This window comes from Bubalus bubalis, chromosome 6, assembly GCF_019923935.1.
Source record: "Bubalus bubalis isolate 160015118507 breed Murrah chromosome 6, NDDB_SH_1, whole genome shotgun sequence".
Lineage (NCBI taxonomy): Eukaryota > Metazoa > Chordata > Mammalia > Artiodactyla > Bovidae > Bubalus > Bubalus bubalis.
Genome location: NC_059162.1, coordinates 111,258,238 through 111,281,432, shown reverse-complemented (window position 1 = coordinate 111,281,432; position 23,195 = coordinate 111,258,238). Strand labels below are relative to the sequence as shown.

The 23,195-nt window shown below is 50.4% G+C and overlaps 1 protein-coding gene across 1 annotated transcript in view; it reads right to left on the bottom strand.

The window, feature by feature from the left end:
* CSMD2 (CUB and Sushi multiple domains 2) overlaps window positions 1–22,945 on the bottom strand; it is a 693,817-nt gene extending 670,872 nt beyond the window's left edge. The window contains exon 1 of the mRNA XM_044945284.2: window positions 22,495–22,945. Within this exon, the coding sequence (XP_044801219.2) occupies window positions 22,495–22,687 (193 nt within the window). The 5' untranslated portion in view covers window positions 22,688–22,945. The remainder of the gene's footprint in view (window positions 1–22,494) is intronic.
* Between the last annotated feature and the right edge of the window lie 250 nt (window positions 22,946–23,195).

Below are 23,195 nucleotides of genomic sequence, written 5' to 3'. Positions count from 1 at the left end.
GTCCCACCTCCCCCATCTGCCTCCAAAGATGCTCTAATCCTCCTCCACTGGGTGTCCATATCCAAGAAACGATGCATCTGAATGATCAGATCAGACAGATCAATCAGACGACTCATCCCTGGAGCCCAGGCCCACAGTGGCTCATCTCCAATCCCTCAGTCTCTTCCCAGACAGTCACCCAGCCCTGGGAAGATGTTCAGTTCACTCAGTCGTGTTTGACTCTTTGTGACCCCATGGACTGCAGCACGCCAGACCTCCCTGAGATGAGAGCCCTGAATTTCAGCTACAAGTGTCTTACGAGCCCAGTGATATTGGCCTTTACAAGGCCCTGGTGAGCCTGCCACCATCTCTGTTCAAGGCAGGCAGGAGTGACTGGGCCCTTAATACAGATGAGAAAACTGAGGCTTAGAAAGTAGCAGGAACATGTGCAGGGTGTGAACAAGATAAGAACAGCCCCTTCCCTCCATTCATGTGTGAAATCATAGAGGAGGAAGGGAATAATGAGCTGCTTAGCACCATGAGCTTTGGGGTCCTGTAGTTTCACATTTTCATCTAGTTCTGAACCTCAGTTTGCCTACCTGCAAAATGGGGGTAATAATGCCATCTATCTTACAAGCCAGTTGTTAGACTTCTATTAAATGGTGAATATAAAATGTTTGGCACAGTGCGTGCTCAGTCGCTTCAGTCATGTCCGACTCTTTGCGATCCCATGGACTGTAGCCCGCCAGGCTCCTCTGTCCATGGAATTCTCCAGACAAGAATACTGGAGTGAGTTGCCATTTCTTTCTCCAGGGGATTTTCCCAACCCAGGGATTGAACCCAAGTCTTTTATGTCTCCTGCATTGGCAGGCAGGTTCTTTACCACTAGCGCCACCTGGGAAGCTCTGGCACAATGGCTCAAAGTAGAAACTGAAGACATAAAGATAATATCATCATCATCATCATTATTATAAAAACAGTTTGTAATTAGTGCCCATCCGGACTCTCTCTAGGGATCCTAAGTTGTGTGCCAGGCTGGAAACAGCTGTAGAAACAGTGTCAAGAGACTCTGTGTGGGTGGTAACATGTGGTAGCAACAGTCCCAGCCCCATAGTCTACCTGCTATGTGATTTTTGAACAAGCAATTTCATGCCTCCAAACCTCAGTCTCTATTTCTATAAAACGGGAATAACTATATGAATTAGCTCAGTGGGGTCTTGTGGCCCAGTGACTGGGTACAGTGATGTGCCCAACACAGAGTCAGAATCACACAAGGGTCCCACCCCGGCTACATACATTCACCCCAAGAGCTACCATACATCACCAGCAGAGCTACCAGCTCAAGAAGCCGCGGGTTACGCTTCTCTGTCTTCCCTAGACTGATCCCCACTGGGCCCTATTGGTTCTACCTTCAAAATCTATCCAGGAAGTCATTCCTGGTGGCCCCTGGCTGAATTTCTGCCCTTCCTCTGTGCTCCCATAACTCCCATCCCTGTCCCATGCTAAACTCTATTGCGGAACACATCATGTGCATTTAAGTTATGTTTAGTTATGTGTTCACCCCAGTGGTGATACAGTACAGAGAATGAAAGCTTAGTGGGTGAGGCTGGGGAGAAAAAATCACGCATGCCATCACCTCTAGGTACCAGACTCGTACACAGAGTACACTTAGCACAGGGTGCGAGTTCAACACAACATGGTTGAATGGATGCACAGATGGCTGGACACCTGGAAGGAAGGGAAAAAAAGAAAGAAGGCAGGGAAGGAAGGTGGAAGGAGGGGATATGCAAACAGGAAAAAGTCTTGGCATTGTTACTGTTAGGCTAGGAAATTGTCCCATCATCCCCCACCTGCTCTTCTTGCCTTGCCTTGTGATTCCAGTCAATTGTGGTCCTTCATCTGCCAAGCAAATGTATGGTGCCCGGCCCTAATCTGACATCAGTTTCTATCAAGGAGTTAACCAAGGAGAATCAGGTCTGACTCTAGAGCACTGGCATTTTAAACAGCAGCCTTATTTCCTAACAATTCACTTGGATGAAGCCCATTCTCCATCTACTCTTCCAGGGGACAATGAAGGGAAAAGAAAAATGAACAATTTATTCCTTATTTAATATATCACAGAGATAAGCAGGACAGGCGATCAATGTTTTAGTCAACACCTCCTCTGGGTCTGGGGAAGGGCTTTGAAAAATCTCCAGGGTTGGCTGGCATCCACAGCTGCAGCCGAGATGGGTGGGGCTCTGACCATCCCTCCCTGCTTGGGGGAGGGTACAGGTCATGCCTGCTCCCTTCAACTGCAGGTGATGCTGACTGGCTCTGACCCAGATCCACCTTGGCCAGGAAGGAGAACATGGGCTGGCCCCGCCCCCATCTCCATAGAAGGGAGAGCATTCACACTCCATGCCCCAGAGGACAAAGTACTACAGACACGTGTATTCCTCTGGTCTCCCTGACCCCTCACCCTCTCCCCATGCAGGAGGAGACTTGTCTAAATAGTGAGTTTGAAGGGAGAACTTGGCAAGACCAGCTCAGCCTTATCCACCCTGCAGCTCCCTAAATTTAGTCCAACAGGCCTGGCCCCGAAGAGGGAGGCTCCAGGTTGTCCCCTATGCTCCTGAATGGCTGGGTAAGTTACTCCCACTCAAGAATGATATATTAAAAAGCTGATTTGGACACCTATCTGAAGTCACATCCTCCAACCAGCTCCATCAGTAACGTGCTGACATTTTGATCTCTCCATTTGACTCCTCTTGTGTTTTTCACTCGATTGGTTCCAAACTTGAGAAGGAAAGAAAGGTGTGGCAAGGAGCATGCAGAGGGGGAATTGGACAAGATCAGGGCCCTGCCCGGGGTTCTCAGACCCCTACGAGTCTTCAAAGGCACTAATGAGAGTTTGTGAGCTATTTTCAATACTTCAAAGGGCCTAAAAGAAACTGCACTTATCCACAATCAAAATGCACAGGCAAATAAATGCCAAGTGTCTGCCTGAGGCTGGAACTAGTCCCACTCAGTGAGGTCACAGTGCCCTTTGTCCATCCTGATTGGTGAGATGGAGCTGAGGCCCTCATGGGGCCCCACGGGCTTGACAATTAAGGGATGTTGGTTTTCCCAGCCCCTCTGCTTGCTGCATGAGAAACATTAGCTCCTTGGCAGGGCTGTCTGCTGCTTTGAAAGGGAAAATGCAATGAGGTGCATTTGGGAATGAATGGAAGCACCTCAACCTTGAATAAAGGAATAAGAGTGAGTTCCCAAAAGGATGCCTTTTCCCAGGGTGGGTGAAGATCAGAACAGCCCAAGTCCGGAAAGTGAATATTTAACGAACGGCCTGCACTCGGAGAATCAGAAACAAGGAAGATCGAGGCCCAGAGAAGGTGAGAAGGGGATGGGGCCCTGGAACACAGAAAGGAAGAGAGGCTCTCAAGAGATTGGCAGCGGCTTTGCCTGCCTTTGTCCGGGGGCAGATCTAAAGGGAACTGGGATCTTGAGTGAATTTTTACCCACCACTTGGGACAGTCTCCCCATAACTGTTTCCAGGCAGGTGAGATGTGGGGAGAAAGTTGATCAGGGCCAATAGACCTGAGATGAGATGGTTGGATGGCATCACCCATTCAATGGACATGAACTTGGGCAAACTCTCAGATTGTGAGGGACAGGGAAGCCTGGGGGTCAGAAAGAGTCGGACACAACTTGGCAACTGAACAACAAGAAAACAGACCTGAAACAGCCACCAGTTACGTGTCTTTTAGGAATAAAAATGGGAAAACGAATCCATGCTCCTTTTGATAAATGCACACAGGCGGAATACCTTGAGATACAAGTTTCTTGGGAGGATCTCAGAGAATGGGAGTGTCCCTAGTCATAACATAGTTGGGCTGTGCTGGGGGAGGGAGACATTTAGGAGCCTCCCCTGCCTTCCACCACTCAGCTTCAGCCCACAGAGAAGGGGAGATCTCCCTGCCTCCCTCTGCCACCTGCCCGCTCCTTCCTTGTCCCTTGATGGACCATGATTTACCCGTGGGCAGGGGCACTGGACTGAAGGCAAAGCGTGTCCACCAGGTGCTCCCCCATCCTCCTAAAACCGTGGGTAGAGCATGTCTGTCGCTCTCATGCTGAGAGCCGGCTGGGAAAGGGGGCACAGAGTGCACCCTGTAGACCCAGTCCCGGTCCCGATTCTGCAGACAATCCTGAGTGCTCAGCTCCCAGGACTTACCCTCACAGCGGCATGTCTGGGCTCAGGCTGGAGCCATGCTCTTCAACACGATGGACCCAAAGCCTGTGCCCCGGCGGGTGTCAGGCATGCAGCCAGTCTGTCCTAAAGGAATTGCAACTTTCCCGTTCTCTCAACTGGCATTCTCTGTCCTTCCAGCCCATGAATCCGAGCCCCAGAAGGAGGGCATGACAGGATCAGGTATCCATGGCACATCAGCTTCAACTCCTCCCCAGGCTCCCTCTTATCCAAGAGCCTCAGAGTCTCTGCCACTGCTTCAAGGGAATGCCAACTTCTCACTGACCTTTGTCTTGCCTTCCCCTTCCATCCAGAGAGGAAAGCCGCTCTCCTGTATCTCTCTGACCAAACCGCACACCATCAGTTGCAGGAAGATGAGAAGGGCTTTGAGAGACCACACAGTTGCCACTGCCAAGGCCAGAATGCTAGGTCCCAAGTGTCCAGGAGCAAAGGGTAAATAAAGCCTAAGCTTCAGCCATTCTAGTGAGAATGTGGGGAGGCTGGAGAGTTATTTGGGAGGCAGAATCCACAAGATCTGATGACTGAAAGCGTGTGGGTGGGGGGTGGAATTCAAGGATGGTTCCTAGATTTCTGGCACAGGAAGATGCATGGAGATGGGACACAAAAAAATTATGGGATGGTGAGACTGCTGGGGGTAAGGGGCATGACACTGGTAACAACAGAAAGGAAGAATTCGGCAGATATCCTGTTGAGTGTGAGGCCATGGACCAGGGCGTGGCCTTGGAGTTCAAAAGCATTGTCTTCCTCTAAACGTGGGATGAGGGGATTACCAGCATTTGGAGAGGAGCATAAACCCACAGGGAGAAATGAATGTAGAATAAAGAGAGCTCAGCTAAGGCCTGGGAGCACCAGTTCAGTTCAGTTCATTTCAGTCGCTCCAATACAAGAGCAAATTTTATGCGGGAGGGAGTGATGAGTAGCGTCAGATGCTGAGGAAGGGAGAAGGCAGATGGAAGGGTGAGAGGCAGGCGGTGGCCAGTCTGAGAAAGGTCTAGAAGCCAAAAGAGAGGCTTGGCTTTGGAAAATAGGAAGTCATGTGGCGCCCGGGGCTGGAGCATTCGCCCGGAGTGGGGAGGGTGGAAGGCGGATGACAGGGGCTGAGAAATACGTTGGCAGACACTCTCCCAGGAAGCAAGAGCAGGGAAGGAGAGAGACGGGGTGACAGCCAGAAGCGGGTGCAGAGTCAAGAAGGGATGTTGTTTGCTGTGTTTTTAAGATGAAAACAAAGTGTGTTTCTGGGCTGATGGAAAGGAAACAGCACAGGGAGGGGTTGGAGAAATGGGGAGCGGAGTCTCCAATTAGCCCATCAAAAACAGCAACATTCCCGGGTAGCAGGGCACAGCACCCTCGGGGCTTTCTACCCGAAGTTCGGCAGCAAGGTTCACGCAGCTGTTTCCTTTCATGTCCACATTCTGTGATGTAGGAAACAAGGGTGTTTGGGAGAACAAGTGGGTGAAGCTGCCCTAGAGATGAGAACAGTCCCAAGATAGAGCCTGTGGTTCAGAGTGACATGGAGCCGGAAGCAGGATACGCCAGGACTAAGCTGAGTGGGAGAGGCCAACAAGAACCAGATCAAGAGCAAAGAGAGGAACGAGGTTGGGTCAGATTACCTTCTAGGTTCCAGACTTCTCTGATGTGTTAAGACTCTGTCTGCCGGGGCATGGGACATGGGTTTGGGGACGGGAGGATTCCACATGCCGCGGGGCAGCTGCACACCCTGTATGCCACACCCACTGAACCTGTGTGCCCTAGGGCCCGTGCTCTGCAACAAGAGGAGCCACCGCAATGAACGGCCTGTGCTCTGCAACTAGAGAGCGGCCCCTGCTAACCGCGACCAGAGAAAGCCCATGTGCAGCAACAGACCCAGCGCAGCCAAAAATAAACAAAATCTACTAGCTACAGCCTTAAAAAAAAAAAGGAAATGTGAGTTAAGAACAAGCCAATTCAGTTAAAAAAAAAAACTTCTCGTTCAAAATCTGAGGCCTGGGGACACTGGGTGAGTCCAGATACTCACAAATATACCCTTTACCACCCTATATGACCCTAATCTCTTCAGACTGATCAGTTCTTTTTTTTTTTCTTTTTTTACTAAGGTGTTAATGGCTAACAGTTCTCAAAATACTGAATTTTTAATAATGCCTTCCAACTCAAATATTCCAGCAACACCAGGATCTTTCTGAAACACAAGCTGACCCAGAGCAGCTCTTCCATTGCTCTGCATCGAAAATTCCCACCACGCCCTTGCCCAGCCTCTCAGCAGTGCTTCACCTGAGGAAATGTGCTGTATCTGGTGCAGCAACGGTAAACAAAAAGGAAATCCACACTGTGTCTCTGCTGCTCAGAAAGCGGCTTCCAGGGGGGTTCAGTTGGACCTGGCCACCACCTGGTGAGCATTCACTCATCCAGTCAGTACTGACTGAGCATCTACCAGGCTCCAGGCACTGTCCTAGGTGCTGGGGACACAGCAGTGAATAAAGGAACCCAAACCTTATCAGTGGGGCACAGCTTTATGTGGACACAAGGCAGGAAAGCTGCATGCTGAGAGGTGGGCAATCACAGACCTTTGCAGGCAAGACAGTGAAGCTGCAATTCTAGGAAGCTTCCTGGCAAAGCCTTGGGCCACACGTTGGAAATCAGGGACCTCGTATTTCCCAAACTTAACTGATTATGAAGTCTTTTTCTCCCAGGGCACTCATTTAATAGTCCCTACCCCACTTCCTGAAACTCAATAAACCCTTGGCTAAATGAATGATGCTTCCCCACCTCCCAGAGAACTTTCTGTCTTAGCATCCCTATTTGCATAACTGGCCTTCTGCCTTGGTTTCCCTGCGGAGTCCCTGACAGCTCACAGGGACCCACAGACTTCCTAAATGCCCCTCCACTGGGTTAAGGCCCCTCCCCCTGGCAGGGGATCTCCTCCACCCAGAAACAAACCTGGACAGCTTGGCCCCACCCTTGGGAGCTTCCTCTCCAGTGTGCCCTGACCCTTATCCTGACCGCACCTGGCTGCCTGCCTTAGCCTACCTGCCCTGCCTCTGTCCTAAACTGAAGCTGCTTTCCACCAACAGGCCCCAGGACAAAGGCATTTAGGTGTTTTGTGTCCGCTCTTCAAATCAGGAATAATAGGAGTTAGCACAGAAGGAAGTCAAGGATAAGACTCCCCTGAGTGTCCTGCTTTCTCACCTAACAGATCAGGGGCTGGTAGAAGGACATGGTGAATCAGGAGCTCAGAGCTGCCAGGCCCGTCCTGACCAGCAGGCCTTTTGTCAAGCGCACTAAGCAGTTTAGGAATGGAATGCAGGCCTGTGGGGCTGGGATGCTTTCCCAGTCCCCTAGGGGGGCCACTGAAGCACAACAGCACTAATCTGGTCACGTCTGGGGTCCCTGCTCCATCAGGGCTCAGCTGAGAGGAAAGGAGTGGGGAGAGGGAGCAGGAAGCCCTTCCTCTGTTGATTCTTGGGTGAGGTCAAGGTCAGGATCATTGCAGAGGAGTGGATGGTTGAAGGCCCATCTCCTCTGGATTCCACCTTCAGGCTGGGGAGCTGCATGTTTTAGAGGTTCCTAGGGGGGCACCCCACTCCAGTACTCTCGCCTGGAAAATCCCATGGACGGAGGAGCCTGGTAGGCTGCAGTCCATGGGGTCACTAAGAGTCAGACACGACTGAGCGACTTCACTTTCACTTTTCACTTTCATGCATTGGAGAAGGAAATGGCAACCCACTCCAGTGTTCTTGCCTGGAGAATCCTAGGGACAGGGGAGCCTGGTGGGCTACTGTCTCTGGGGTTGCACAGAGTCGGACACGACTGAAGTGACTTAGCAGGGGTCGCTAGGAGTCGGACGCGACTGAGCGACTTCACTTTCACTCTTCATTTTCATGCACTGGAGAAGGAAATGGCAACCCACTCCAGTGTTCTTGCCTGGAGAATCCCCGGGACAGGGGAGCCTGGTGGTGAAGTGACTTAGCAGTAGCAGCAGCAGCAGCCAACAGACTTCATGTGCATAATAATAATAGGAACTTGTTAAAGATGCAGCTTCCGCACCATGCTCCAGGGTACTATGATTTAGAAGATTCGGGGAGGACCTGAGAATCTACATTTGTAACTGAGCAACCTGGGCTTCCCTTATGGCTCAGCAGATAAAGATCTGCCTGCAATGCAACTCAGGCTCAACCCCTGGAGCGGGAAGATCCTCTGGAGGAGGAAATGGCAACCCACTCTGGTATTCTTGACTGGAGAATTCCATGGACAGAGGAGCCTGCTGGGCCACAGTCCAAAGGGTTGCAGAGGGTTGGACACGACTGAGCAACTAACACACACATTCGTTCACTCATTCATTTGGCCTGGGTACAGCGATGGTTAAGCCTGTGGGCTCCTGAATCAGACTACTTTAAATCCAGGCTCTCTTCCTTCCTAGCTATAGGATCTTGGCCAAGTAACTTGATCTCCTTAAATCTGTTTTCTCAACTGCAAAATGAGTGCTTTCTTTGAAGGGCCACGAGGTTTAGGGAGGGGAGCCTGCCGCTCTCAGCATTTCCCGAGTGCTCCTTAAAAGACCACTTCCAGCTTCCAGGAAGGTGGTGCTGATGGACAGGATGATGATGCAAACTTGACATCTCCCAGTCACAGCTTTCTGCCTCAAGCTTTAGTGAAGGCTACTCCCTCTGCTTAGGACCCCCTACCCTCATATGGAAAGAAAGTGAAAGTCGGACGTCTGCTTACTCTTGGAGAGCCTGCTTGTTCTCCTGGGGGAAGCCTGTCCTGCCATCTGTCTCCCTCCTATATTCTCTTAGAGTTCCCTGGGCCTTTGGGAACATGTCACTGTGCTTGGGAAAGGCACTTGGTTGTAAATGCTATTTGTATCCCTGACCCCTGGGCTAGGGCCACTACACTAAGGGCCCAGTGAGTGTTCCAGTGACCCAGTCCACAGGTCCTAAGCAGATGGGAGCAGCTAAAGGCCTTGAAAATCCTCCTTGTTGACAGAGCTGCTGGGCCAAAGTCTGGCTAAAGGAAAGGCCATGGAGATGGCAGGTCCTAGGTGAGAAGGGGGTAGAGATCGAAGGTCAACCCTTTGAAGGGATAGAGGCAACAAGGTCAAAGGTCAGGAGGAGGCTCAAACTGATGGTGAGGCTGGGAGTATGGAGGAGGATGACTCTACAATGAGAATGAAGAGTCTTGGTGTCAGGAAAGTAACAGGGCTGGGAAAAAAGGAGGGAGCAGGAAAGGAAGTGGGCAGGAGATAACTGGAGAGTTTGGAAGAGGAGTCGGGAGGGAACAGAGGAGGCAGAATGATGAAAATGCGCAGGGCACACACGACTTGGACAAGGCGGAATGCAGCAGGTGTCTCCAGGAGATGGAACATTTCAGTGGCCTGCGATGCCATCCCCAAGCAGGTGGATGAACTATTCTTATTTCCTTTCTTGAAGAAAGCTGTGGGATGTTCTCACTGGGGCAGGATCAACAGAACTGTGATTCACAATCCACAATGTATTACACGGGCTTTGTGGACTTCAGACAGTTCTAGCAAAGGTTTTACCCTCTCTGGGCAGGCGGGGAACAGGGTAGAAAAAATGAGGATGCCCTCGTCTCCTCCTTGCTGACCTCTCCCTGTGGGGCACCAGGACCTGCCTTCCCCAGCAGTGCCCTGGTACCATATGCTCCCTCGTCACACCACCTTCCTTCAAGACCCGCGCCAGCCCGCCTAGCCGACAGCGCCACTCCCGCTCCAGACTCCCCACTCGGTTAGCCGACCTCCACATTGCACTGAGCTTATTCCAGACCTTGAACATGCCTCACATCCGCCCAACCAAGAGCTTGTGCTGGTACGTTTCCATGCTGGAATCCTTTCCCCTTCTCTTCGTTTGCTCTCTGCTCTCTATCCCGCAAGTCTCAGCCTACACATCGCTTATTCTAGGAGCTTCCCTTACCCCTTGAGTCTGGATAGTGGTTCCTCTTTTTTGTGTGTGGCAAAATACATATAATATAAAAGTTACTATATTAACCATTTTTAAATGTACAGTTCAGGAGTGTTGAGGATTCACATTGTGTGGAACCATCACCACCATCCATCTCCAGAATTCTTCTCATCTTGCAAAACTGAAGCTCTGTTCATTAAACAATATCCGCCCCCATTCCCCTCAGTCTCTGAACCCTTAGTTCCAGTGACCACCATTCTACTTTCTGTCTCTATGGATGTGACTTCTCTGGATACTTCATATTAACTGGAATCATACAGGATTTATTCTTTTGTGACTGGATAATTCCTTGGTGGCTCAGCTGGTAAAGAATCCACCTGCAATGCGGGAGACCGGGGTTCGATCCCTGGGTCGGGAAGATTCCCTGGAGGAGTGCATGGCAACCCACTCCAGTATTCTTGCCTAGAGAATACTTCCATGTGTCCATAGAGAATCTCTACGGACAGAGGAGCCTGGCGGGCTATAGTCCATGCAGTTGCAAAGAGTCGGATACGATTGAGGGACTAAGCACAATTTCACTTAACATAATATCTTCAAGGCTCATCCAAGTTGTAGAATATAGAGTCTCTTCTCTTAAGGCTGAATAATATTCCACTGTATGTAGATGCCACATTTTGTCTATCCATTCATCCATTAATAGATACGGGTTATGTCTACCTTTTGGATATCGTGAGCAATGCTGCTGTGAACAGTGGATAGTTGTCTCTCTTATGTTCCCTTATCTTTGAAACTTGTCTGTAACCCCCAATGCATTCAAAAGCTGAGGCCCAGCACACATGCTTCATAAACACCCCCTGAAGGACTGAGTGAAGCTTCACATTCTCTAAGTGTGGTACACATCAAGTAATTAATTTGTACTTTAACTGGCACCGTCCAAAACACAGGGCTCTGAGCCAAGAGAAAGACCTCCCATAGGATTTGAGAGCCCTGTGTGGACAGGAAGACTCTAGGATTCCTCAAGCCCTCCATACAGAGCACCAGCCCTGTAGGAGGATGGACCCAGGTGGGCCTGCAAGCCCACCCGGACACTTGGCTCATCAGTGCCCCCATATGTCCCAACTTCTGCCTTCCACAAAACACTGATGGATCTGACTACCTCAAAACAAAGCCTCTCTGTCCAAAGAGAAACATCATAAACAAAACAGACAGATGGAAGACTGGGAGAAGTTATTTGGAATCTATAAAATTGACAAAGGGCAATATCTGGAATATAAAAGAAACTCCTGCAAATCAAACCCAGGTTTTTTTAAATTAAGATAGGAAGTCTAATTAAAAGAATGGGCAAAGGATATGACTAGGCAATTCACAAAAAGAGAAGCTCAAACAACTAACAAGCATATAAGAGATATTCACATTTGTCATAAGAGAAATGCAAAATAAAAGAGTGAGCTGGCACTTTAAACTCATCAGAATGGCAAAAATTAGAAAGGTGGACAGTATTAAGTATTGGTGATGATATGGGAAGATAGAAACTCTTGTGCACTCTTGGTGGAAGTGAGCCCTAGCTCAGCCATTCTGTAAAACATTATGACAGAACAGAGAAAATTAATATGCTAACTCAGGGATCCCAATTCTCCACTTTGTATAGCCCAGAATTATTCTCATGCAGGGTTCCAAGAGAGCATGTAGGAGGATGCTCTTCAAAACTGCAAGTGTAGCCAGGAGGAGCTACAGGCGAGCCAAGGGTCTAGTCCCAGGCGAGCTGATACAGGAAATGTGATGGATGCACAATTCATAACGCAGTCAGGACTAGACACATACAAGGAGCAGGGCTAGATCTGTAAAATTACAGTACTAAGTAAATAAATCAGTTCACTATATTTATATAAATTTACATATGCACACAAAACAACCCTACATATTTTATAAGGATCCATGCATATTTCAAGATATATATAAAATATATTGGGCTTTCCTTGTGGCTCAGCTGGTAAAGAATCCATCTGCAATGTGGGAGACCTGTGTTCAATCCCTGGGTAGAAGGGAAAGGCTACCCACTCCAGTATTTTGGCCTGGAGAATTCCTGAAGAAGTCCATGGGGTCACAAAGAGTCAGACATGACTGATCAACTTTCACTTTCACAAAATATATTAGAGTTGGTACTGACGGAGGAAGGCAACAATAGCCTTGGGATCAGGGATAAATGAAGGAAAAATTTTTTAAAAATAAAACCAGACAGGAGCCTTTCATAGACAGATGATCACAAAGTGTCATGATCTGAGGGTAGGTCAATTCCATGTTATGCTCAAAAAAGAAAAGGAAAAAAGCAGGAAGCAAAAAAACCCCAGCTGTTCCTTCCACATGACCAGGAAAACTATCCTTGTAAGCATTTTCCCTCTTTCCATGTTTCTAGGAACAAAGTGTCACAGGAGATGCGGGTCCCAGTGATTGTCAAACACAGGGAATTTTTCTTGCTAGAATTAAAAGGCCTCGGGGTAAATCTTGTCCCTTGGATGGATGTGTTAGTGAAAATGAAGCCCTAGCAGTCACCTCTCCCAGACTGAGCTCAGGAAAGCTGCCCCAAGGTGGGTGGGTAGGTCGGGAGGAGACTGCAGTGGATTATCTGAGGAGCAGTGGACGGGAAGTCCTGTGTCTTCTCTTTCAGTTTCTCAGGATCAGGGCCAGGAAGCTGAGAGAGTCTGCCCTTCTTCACCCCCTGCCCCTACCCCCTGACACACAGCCAGGCAGGCCACCTGCAGAGACGGGAGATGCGCATCTCAGTAGGGTCTCCCACTGGGCGAGGGTTACACAGTGACCTGTTCAAAAATCTCTGGATCTTTCTTGTTTTGTTGATTAAATAGCTTCCAAGACCAGCATTACACAGACATGGGGGGGTATTAACATTCTTCTTTTACAGACAAGGAAATCAGGCCTAAGAAGGAGAAGTGAGATGTAGAGGAATACCCAAAGCTGAAAAACTAGTTTCCTGACTCTCAGGCCAAATTTCAAGAAACATATCAAATACTAATATACCAGAACATCTTCCTTCCAGCTGTGAACCTCCCATAGGTCAGCACTTCACAAATGACCAGGCCAGGAAGACAGGGCCACACAGGTCCCCGGCAGGAGGGAGGCCACCTCTGAGGTGGCAGTTATCATGCTAGGGACATTCTATTTTCTTTTTTAATTTTTATTTTATATTGGAGTTGAGTTGATTAACAATGTTGTGTTAGTTACAGGTGTACAGCGAAGGGACTCAGTTATCCACAGACATGTATCTATTCTTTTCCAAGTTCTTTTCCCATTTAGGTTATTATAGAATACTGAGCATAGTTCCCTGTGCTATACAGTAGGTCCTTGTCGGTCATGGATTGAAAATAAATCATTAAACTTTCACCTCTTTTTTGTTGCTGAGTAATGATTCCCAGGTGGCTCAATGGTAAAAAAAAAAAAAAACAAAAACACACACACAAAAACAAAAAAATCCGCCTACCAATGCAGGAGATGTAGAGGATGCGGGTTCAATCTCTGGGTCAGGGAGATCCCCTGGAGTAGGAAATGGCAACCCACTCCAGTATTCTTGCCTGGAAAATTTCCTGGACAGAGGGGCCTGGCGGGCTACAGCCCATGGGGTCACAAGGAGTGGGACACGACTGAGGATCCAAGCACACAACGGGCCAGAGCCCACACCCCATCACCAAGCCTCACCCAATCCCTGACCCTCTCTCCACCCTGGACTCCCACCCCTGACACGGCAGTGGGGAAGCAATGAGGGCCAGGAGGTGGTGAGACTCAAGCTGGACTGGAGAGTCAGGTAGCAACCCACATACAAACCTCCTGGGCCCTGAGTTGACTCTACCACATTAGCTCATCTCAGAAAGGACCATCAATCATCCCACACAAAATGCCTGCACATCCTCTGATAATTCACTTGTATCTCAAATGGTCTAACTTTCAAAGTCTCTGCTTTCTCTCTTTCAAGTTACAACTGTCACACTTGCTTTCTTTCAATCAATAAATAGATGTAGCTACTTAATAATGGGCCTTATTCTATTTCCTATTTGAAAGCCAAGAAGATGGACACATAATTTTTTGAGGTTTCTAGACTATAATTGCACTTAATTGAGTATAAATGAGACATGGGCAGGGAGCAAGGCTATTTGTGCCGTAATATGAACCCTTATTTTCTGCTCCAGACCACACGGAAGATTCTCAAATAAGTTTCTGGTGCTCTCAGTAATTTACAACTATACATACATTATTTTTAGCATCATAAGAGTTCCTTATAATGATGATTTTCAAGGATAAAATTGATATCCCCTGAGAGATCAATCTGGTTTTAAAATTTTCCAACAATAAGACACAAATAGGGAGAAAGTGAAAGGCAGTTTCCGGGGCGGGGGGACCTCTCAAAAGAGGACATCAGAGAGGTGACCCCCTATGGCATCCAGAGTTTTGTTTTCTGTGGGTATAGCCACCCCACTACCTCTGTGGTGAGCACAGTACCTTTCTCTGATGCTGGGTTTGACATGAGCTGCACTGGGGCTCCGGAGAAGGCAATGGCACCCCACTCCAGTACTCTTGCCTGGAAAATTCCATGGGTGGAGGAGCCTGGTAGGCTGCAGTCCATGAGGTCGCTAAGAGTCAGACACGACTGAGCAACTTCACTTTGACTTTTCACTTTCATGCATTGGAGAAGGAAATGGCACCCCACTCCAGTGTTCTTGCCTGGAGAATCCCAGGGACGGGGGAGCCTGGTGGGCTGCTATCTATGGGGTCGCACAGAGTCGGACAAGACTGAAGCGACTTAGCAGCAGCAGCAGCAGCACTGGGGCTTCTGCCATGTGCTAGCACATTTCTCTGATAGAGTTCATGGTGGTGGCTACACAGGAACCCCAATATCTCCCTTAAGATTGACCCCCTAATAGTAGACAGTGGGGTCAGCACCCTTTTAGGATCTACACCAAGGTGGAACCAAGGGCTAATGGGGACTTTCTATCTGCTAGAAATTTCAGGGTTCAGGCACATGAGGAACTGAGGAGTTCTGGGAAGGAAGATAAAGATGCTACAATAATGGGAGGCAGGTTAGGTTGTTTCTGGTCCCCTCCTTAATTTCCCATTTCCTCATAATGCCCACCCAGTTGGCTATATACTCCCATTACATCTCTCAGTCCTTCCTTCCAATTCACCTAACCCAAGCCACTCCAATACACCCTAACTCCCCCATCTCACTCCATCCCACCATAACACATTCACTCCACTCGGCCACATTTTGATTGTCCCACTACACTCCAGTCCAACTCCTCCATCCCACCTTATCCCATCCCATCCTAGTCCCTTCTGATTCAATCTTTCCCACTCCACTCTATCCGACCCCAGTCAATTTCCTGAACACTCTATATCTCACCCACTCAATCCCACTTCAAACCATCATATTTTACTCAATCTTATTCCATTTCATTCCACCACCCATCCCAGTCCATCCCAATTCTTTCGCTCTATCCCATCCCAACACATCCCAGTTTACTCTTGATCCTACCACAACTCACTCCTTCCTACTTCACCTCAGTCCATCCCAAATCCTCCTGTTTCTTCAGTCCCACCCCCATGATATTCCATTCCATCTACTCCCCTCCCGTCTCCTGCTTGGCCAAAGTTCTCATTTCTTAACATGCACAGGGCATGACCATTCTTCATGTCATGTGAAACTAAGAGAAAAGCCAAAGGGCCCTGGAGATCTAAAAGTTAAGTGTATATTGGGATAGAGGAGGGGAAAAAGATATAGAATCTCATCCTTATTTTTTTCAAACAACTTCCAAAATGCCTACTCTATTGATAAGGAATCAAAAGCATGCTCTTATTATGTCTTGAATTTGTACAGGCATAAAAAAAGCATCTCATCTTTAAAGGTGGGGTATGAAAAGGGAGTTGAGTTCCCGAGCCCAGAAAGGAAATAAGTATGAGCTTCATGTTTCCTTTAACTTACAAGAACCAGGGAAGAGCTTTAAGAAACACACCATCATTTTCTAGTTGAGAATTCCCCACACTGTAGAGCCTACCGTTTGCTTTCTGTGGGCAAGCCAAATTCCATTCAAAGTCACTGAATCCTGAGACAGTGTCTCTGTGAGGCGGAAAACTCTGAGATAACCCTGCATTTGCAGGTTCACCCAGATGTCCCCCTGTTGTCTTGGAAAATCTCTGTAGCAGGTAAAGAAGAGAGATTGGGAAGCCATATCCCAGGTGGCCCTAGTAGTAAAGAAACCGCCTGCCAATGCTGGAGATATTAAGAGACGCAGGTTCATTGCTGGGTGGGAAGATGCCCTGGAGGAGAGCATGGCAACCCACTTCAGTACTGTTGACTGGAGAATCCCCATGGACAGAGGAGCCTGGTGGGCTACAGTCCATAGGGTCACAAAGAGTCGGAAAGGGCTGAAGCGAGACAGCACTCACACCACCAAGAGGGAAACCAAAGGAAGGCAATGTCAGTGATGCTCTCCAACCTCTAGGAGGCGCTAGAGAGCCTTCCCTTTTCAGCCCTCTAGGGATGGCGGAGCCTGGTGGGCTGCCGTCTATGGGGTCGCACAGAGTCGGACACGGCTGAAGCGACTTAGCAGCAGCAGGGGTGGCAAAGCATCAGACGCCACTGAGCGACTAAGCACAATACAGCACAGGAAGAGCTATGATGACCTGGGCTGATGGCTGGATGAGAAGGCCAGGTTCTAATGAGCGCGCTTTCAGTGGGAGGAGCGAGAAGAAAGACTCTTGCTGACGCTAATGGCATCTTAGAGTGCTACAGAATCAGACCTGTTTCTCAGAATTCTAAGAGGCTGGTGCAGAAAGCAAAAAGACAGTAGTCGCAGCAGCAGAGGTAGTGGCAGCATCTAACATATAAAACACTGAATGCTAACCGCAGGTCCCGCACCGTGACAGATGCTTTCCATGAATTAAAAGGGTGAGTCCTAGAGTCAAGGTAGCTCTGAGGTTCAATCTTGTTTCCTCTCCTATCTGCTCTATAACCTTGGCCAAACTGCTTAATTTCTGAGTCTCAGTCTCTTCAAACATGATATTATAGCACCTGAATTGTGAGAATTGAATAGTAATGTCTGTAAAGCACTTAGCCAGCACTCAGTAAAAGAGAGTTATTATTAGTAATATGCAGAAGGACCTAGCGCTGTCTCCCACACGGGGATACACCTTCAATGCTTCCCACTCCTCCAAGCCCCTTGCCTTGGAAAAGTCCAAGAGTGCAGTCAGAGAGAAAGAGGGAAACTTGGGCTCCAGAGAGCCTGCCTCTGATCCTGTCAACAAGTGTTGACTGAGTGTCTGCTCTGTGCTGTGTGTTCACAGAGCCTTAGGGAATAAAGGCGGACATTGTCTCATTAAACAGGAAATTCCAATATGTCCTGATGAGTTTTACGATACGAAGGGTTTTACAACCTGGGGAGTTGTGAGAGCTCACAGCAGAGTTCAGTGGAAAGGAACTGAACTCTGGGACTAGAAGCAAATCAAGGATGACTTTGCAGTCATCCCCGAGGAGCTGTGAGGGAGATGGACGGACCATAGCTGCTTGAGAGGCTGGAAGTTTGAGATCCGGGCCTCAAGTGCCAAAGCAGCACAGCATCACTGATGCACAAGCACAGAGGGAAAGGCAGGACAGAGACAGGCCACCTGTGCGGAAGGCTTCCCGGGCTGTAGCACTTCTCCTTAGACCTCAGATAACAGCGTGGTTGCCAGTGAAGGATTCTGGATCAGGCAGACCTGTGTTCAATCCCTGGTTGACTGGTTATGTGCATAAGTTATGTGTCCTCTCTGAACCTATTTCTTCATGGATAATAGAGGGAGACTGATATTGCCAGCCTCACTGGGTTGCTGTGAGGGTCAAGTTAATACACACCAAGTGCTTGGGTTGCCATCAGGACTCAGTGGACACTGGCTGTTACTGTCACTCCCCTGGGTACCCAGACAGTTTTCTGAGCAGGGTGAGTGGAGGAGAATACACAGACTCCCTAGCAGAGTCTTTTGTCCTCGGTGTTCTTGTTCCAGGTCCATCTTCCCCTCCATGGGCACAATCGATATGTATGTGCTGAGTCTGTTTCATCTCTGGTTTTTCTAATCCTTTCCAAAGTGCAGTGATAACTTGGCCCTTTTGCAGGTGGGCAGCCTGAACCTTGGGGAGGTCTGAAGATCAGCTACTTCTCTAGCAAGGAACGTGTGGCTCTGCTGAGCCCTCAGAGTCCCTTAATCCTGCTGGTATGACAATGATGATAAAACAGAGGCAGGTGAGACACCTGGGGCAAGGTGACGTCACTGAAGCCACCTGCTGGACTCTTCTAGACATACCCAAACCTTGCAGTGTCCAAGCTCCAGCAATCTAGTTCTCCAATGCCATTCCACATCACCTTCAACAATGCTCACCTTGATCAAAACTACACTGTCACCAGCCCAAGATATGGTCAACTCTCTCTGCTGTGGTCAGCTTATTTTTTAAAACCATAAACCCACAGCTTAATCACAAATGGAAATTCAAACCCATACATCACTGTCTTTCCTGGGTGTGGTGGGCAGGGTGTATGCTCAGGGCATGTCCTTGTGTTGGTTCTAGAACCTAAGGAGATGTCTTACCAATCTGTGACATTGGTTCTAGGGGGAAAGCAACTGAAGAACAGGTCTTTGTCATCTCATCACCTCTGCAAACCAGCTGGTGATTCTTTGATCCCTAAAACTCTTGATTTAGCCTTATCAGACCCTAGAAAACTGTCCACAAAAGAAATATTTTTAAAAATCATCAGCCAATTTAACAACCATCTATCAAGCACCAGTTCTATGCCAGGTCCTGAGCTGGGTGCTGGGGATGCCAGGAGAAATAAAGCACTGGCCTTGCCCTCAGGGAGCTCACAGTTCCACACAAGAGGCAGATAAATAACTACTTTGAATATGATTCCATGGGTATGGCCAGCGCTCCAGTTTTCAAGAGGCAAAGCAGGGAAAATTCTTTTTTCTTTTTTTTTTTTAATAACTTGATGTTTGATTTCTTTCAAAGCAACGAAGTGGTTAGCATGGGAAAAATCAGAACTTTGTAGGCATGTCTCATATTTACGGTTTAACATTGCCTTTATTTTAAATTACTTAAGGAAATGGGAAGCACAACAGTCTTTTCAGTGCTCAGAGCTGCTTAATCCAGAGAAAAGTAGCTAGGTTTGAGAACAATTGAGAGAATGAAACTGACAGAAAGTGATGGTAACCTGATAAGGATGATCTGAGGATAATCCTAAGGTTCCTGGCTGGGTAACTGGGAGGCTACAGGTACCAGCAGCCTCCTTGGGGGATACTGGAGGTTGGGTGCAGAGCTAATGAGTTTCCTTTGGAAAAGAAACATCCAGGTGAAGATGTCCAAGAGTCAGCCGGATATGCAGGCTGTCTAGATCCAGAGCTTCCGTGGGCTCGGAAGCCAACAGACATATATCGGGAGAAGCATCTTGGCAGGGGAAATCTGTCTGGAAGCTTCAGAGTGTGGCAGAGGAAGAAATGGGCCTGGATGAGCTCACCCAGGGAGGAGTGAGAGGAAATGAGGAAAAGCATAAGAAATGGAACACCGCAGGAAGCCAGATTTTCAGGAGGGGCATAAGTGCTACTATTAGAAACTGGGAAGGAACAGCCAAGAGGTAGGAGAAAAACCAGCCAAGCACGGTGTCCCAGAAGCCCAAGGAAGAGAAATTTTCAAAGGAGTAATCCAGAGTTCACAGTCACAGACAGGTAAAGGAAAAGAAAGGAAAAGTTGATGGGTTTGGCAATTGGGGTGGTCGGCGGTGATCTTTCCTAGAGAAATCCAGTCCTGGGGACAGAAGCCAGACAGCAGGGAGTGAACAGTGGCACAGAAAGTGAGCTCAAGACCGATTCTAAGAGAGTTGACTTGTAAATCAGAAAGAAAGATGGGACAGGAGCTGAAAGGTCAACAGGACCGAGAAGCCAGGTTGGCCTGTTTTCTGTTAAATTTTTCAAGGGAAACAAAAGGCAGGAGAGTGACTGATCTATTATAGGGAGACAGAAAGCAAGGGTTGGAGGGTCTCTAGGGAGGCTGGGGGTGGGGAAAGTGTGGAGGCACGGCTGGAAAGGGTCAGGGTCCAAGTTAAAGGCAGATAAGGAGGTTCCGCCTTTTAAATCCCATACTCATTTTATCCAGTCATCACTGGGCCAAGGAAGGGAGACAGCCCAGTCCTGAGCGTCTTTTAAAGTCAACAGTGTGAAGAGAACACAAAATAAATGTGCTTCCCTCTAATGTGCCAAATCCTGCCATCATTTGTCACCGAGTCCGTTTCCAAATCTCTGCTGCTCACAAGGCCAACAGCACATCTAAATGCGGGAAGGGTTTAAAAAGAAATGCATTTGGAAGCAGGGGAAGCCAGAGCAGGCCGGCCAGAGAGCAAGCAGCCCCTCCCCCAAGCCATTCAACACCCCCACCCCCAACTTCTCTGGCGACCCAAGAGCTGCACGCCAACAGTTCTCCAGCACAGCCCAAGAGTGCAAGCTCCGGTGAGTTGACCTTTTTCTTTCCCTGGGGGCATGGCATGCCCAAAGGGCAGGGACAAATCTAGCTGGAAAAACAGCTGGATCCTATGAAGGGTCATCTCAGGTCTGCCAAGCCAGAGCCGGGGCTGCCCCTGGACACACTTCTGAGAGGCCTGACAGCCAGGTAGCAGCCCAGCCATAGACCCACCGCTCATGTGGCAAGTCTGGGTGACCAGCGGCGTCGTTGTGAACCGCGCAGCCACCCAGTGGGTGTGGGTGTGCACGAGGGCTGAGCTCCTAGGCGCGCGCACCGCGGGCGCCCCTCTCTGGGTGTCGGCGGCTATGACTCGGCGGAGAAACTGACAAAGTCCGGTCAAGTAGGGATGCGAGAGCTAGGGCTGGCTCAGGGCGCCTTTCCTCACCAGCAACCATATCATTCCGTGCTAAGGAGCTGGCAACACGGTCTGCGGGGACCGGCTCACCAGATGCTGGAGCCCAGCGTGGACCAGAGAGCTCCCCGGGGAAGGGTCGCACTTTCCAAAAAGGGAGAAGAATCTGGAGGTTCGGATGGCCGAAGCCAAGCTTTCAAAGGTTCAATCGGTGGTTTAAAAAATAAATAGAAAACCAACACGGCTCCAGGCCGTAGGGGCCCTCAGTCAAAGCCTGGGCAGCAGGTGTTACGGGTTCCCCCCACCACACACACACACCGTGGGTGTCAGCCTCCGGGCTAAATGAAAATGCGGCCCCAGGTATCGCCGGTTGGACCCGTCCCCACCCGGGGACGCAGAACTTTCTAGGCTGTGGCTAGAGCTGAGCCTCAGAGGGGACCAGGGGGGGGAAGTGGGATAGCATTAGTTGAGGCCAGTGATCCCCAATGGGGACTGGGTTCTCTCGAATGTCCGCTTGCCCTCCCAGTCCGCACGCCTCAGCCAGATATCGGCGAAGTTCCGGGACTCGCCGCGCCCGCCAGGTCGGTCCCCCTCCCCGACTCGGTCGCCAGGAGCAGGTCCCGCCGCCCGCGCCGCCGCTGCCGCAGCCCCGGCACTGGGCTGCAGCAGGGCGCGGGAAAGGGCACTTTGGCGCGGAGTGGGAACCGCGGGGAAGGTGGCGGCGCGGAGCCTGGCGGCGACACTCCCTCCCCCGCCCCCGGGCACAGCCCCCGCCCGCGTCTCTCAGCACCCTCTAGCCCCCACCTGAGTCCTCCAGCTCGGCGAGCTCGGGACCCCCGCCCACCTGACCCCCCACCCCCACCCCCCACACACCCCCCCACCCCCGCTCCCAGCGCAGAGCGCCGAGGAAGGGAGACACTTGGGGAAGGGGGAAGGCGGCCGCAGTCTCTGGGCGGTTTCGGCGGGGTGCGGGCTTCCGTGGCCAGAAAATGGGCGGGGGCAGGGAAGGGCAGACCCTGCAGACGCGCGAATGGGGAGGGGGCGCGCCGTTCCTCTCCAGCCCCCCAGGACGGGTGTGCCAACCAGGATCGGGAGGCAGGGAGGGCTCCAGGAAAGTTTATCGGGGAAAAGCCTGGCACCTTGGGGGCTGGGAGGCTGAAGAAACTGAAGCCACGGTCCGGGTGCCCCGCAACGCCGGGAGGGGATGTCTGTCTCCCAAGGCCCCCCACACCGGCCGGATCCGGTCAAGTTGCGGCTGGGCTTGGGGGTAGCAGGGAGGGGTGAGGGTAGCGCGGAGGACCGCTGAGGATGGGGGTGAACGGGGGGCGACCGAGGCGAGGCTGAGCAGGAGGGTGGGCGTTGAGGGGGGCGGGAGGTTAAGGGGGAGGGCGGAGGAAGGGACTGGGACCTGGTCGGGGATGGGTGGGCTCAGGGCTCGGGTGGGGTGCGTGGCCGGACTTACCCGCGGCGGCCGAGGCGCTGAGCAGCCCCCAGCCCAGCAGCAGCAGCAGAGGCGGCGGCGTCAGCGGCGGCGGCGGCTGGCGGTCCCAGCGGCTCCCGGCGCTCGGCACGAGCGCCGAAATCTCGGCTTCGGCGCGAGCCCTCCCCGCGGGGCAGCCGCAGCGCCCCAGCTCTCGTCCCCGCGAGCGCGGCATGGCGCGGCCGGCAGCGCCGAGGGAGAGGCTCCGCTCGCCGCCGAGGAGAAAGGAGGTCAGGAGAGCTCTGGAGCTTTTTTTTTCTGCTCGGAAAAAATCCCGGTACGAGGGAGCCCTGAGCTTCTGCGGCTGGAATGAACCAAGTGTCCGCCCGGCCGGGGAGAGGCGCGCTGCGCTCTCGGAAATGACTCGCTCCAATCCCGCTTCGCGGGGTTCGCGCCGGGGGGCGGGGTGGGGGGGTGAATTATCCCCGGATTAATCACTCCGGAGCCGCTTCTCCGCCGCTCCAAATGCTGGGGGTGGAGGCGCAGCAAAGGAGAAAATATTGGGGGGTGGGTGTTCCTCTTCAGCGCCACCTCCACCTCCAGACAAACCACAAATTACATCTAAAGGGTTGTTTATTCCTGTTTGTTTTACAATTGACCAGTTTCTTTTAAGTTCAGTTCTTTCGTCTCCATTTATAAGATCACCCATTAATACACCCCCCCCCCCCAATACACACACGCGC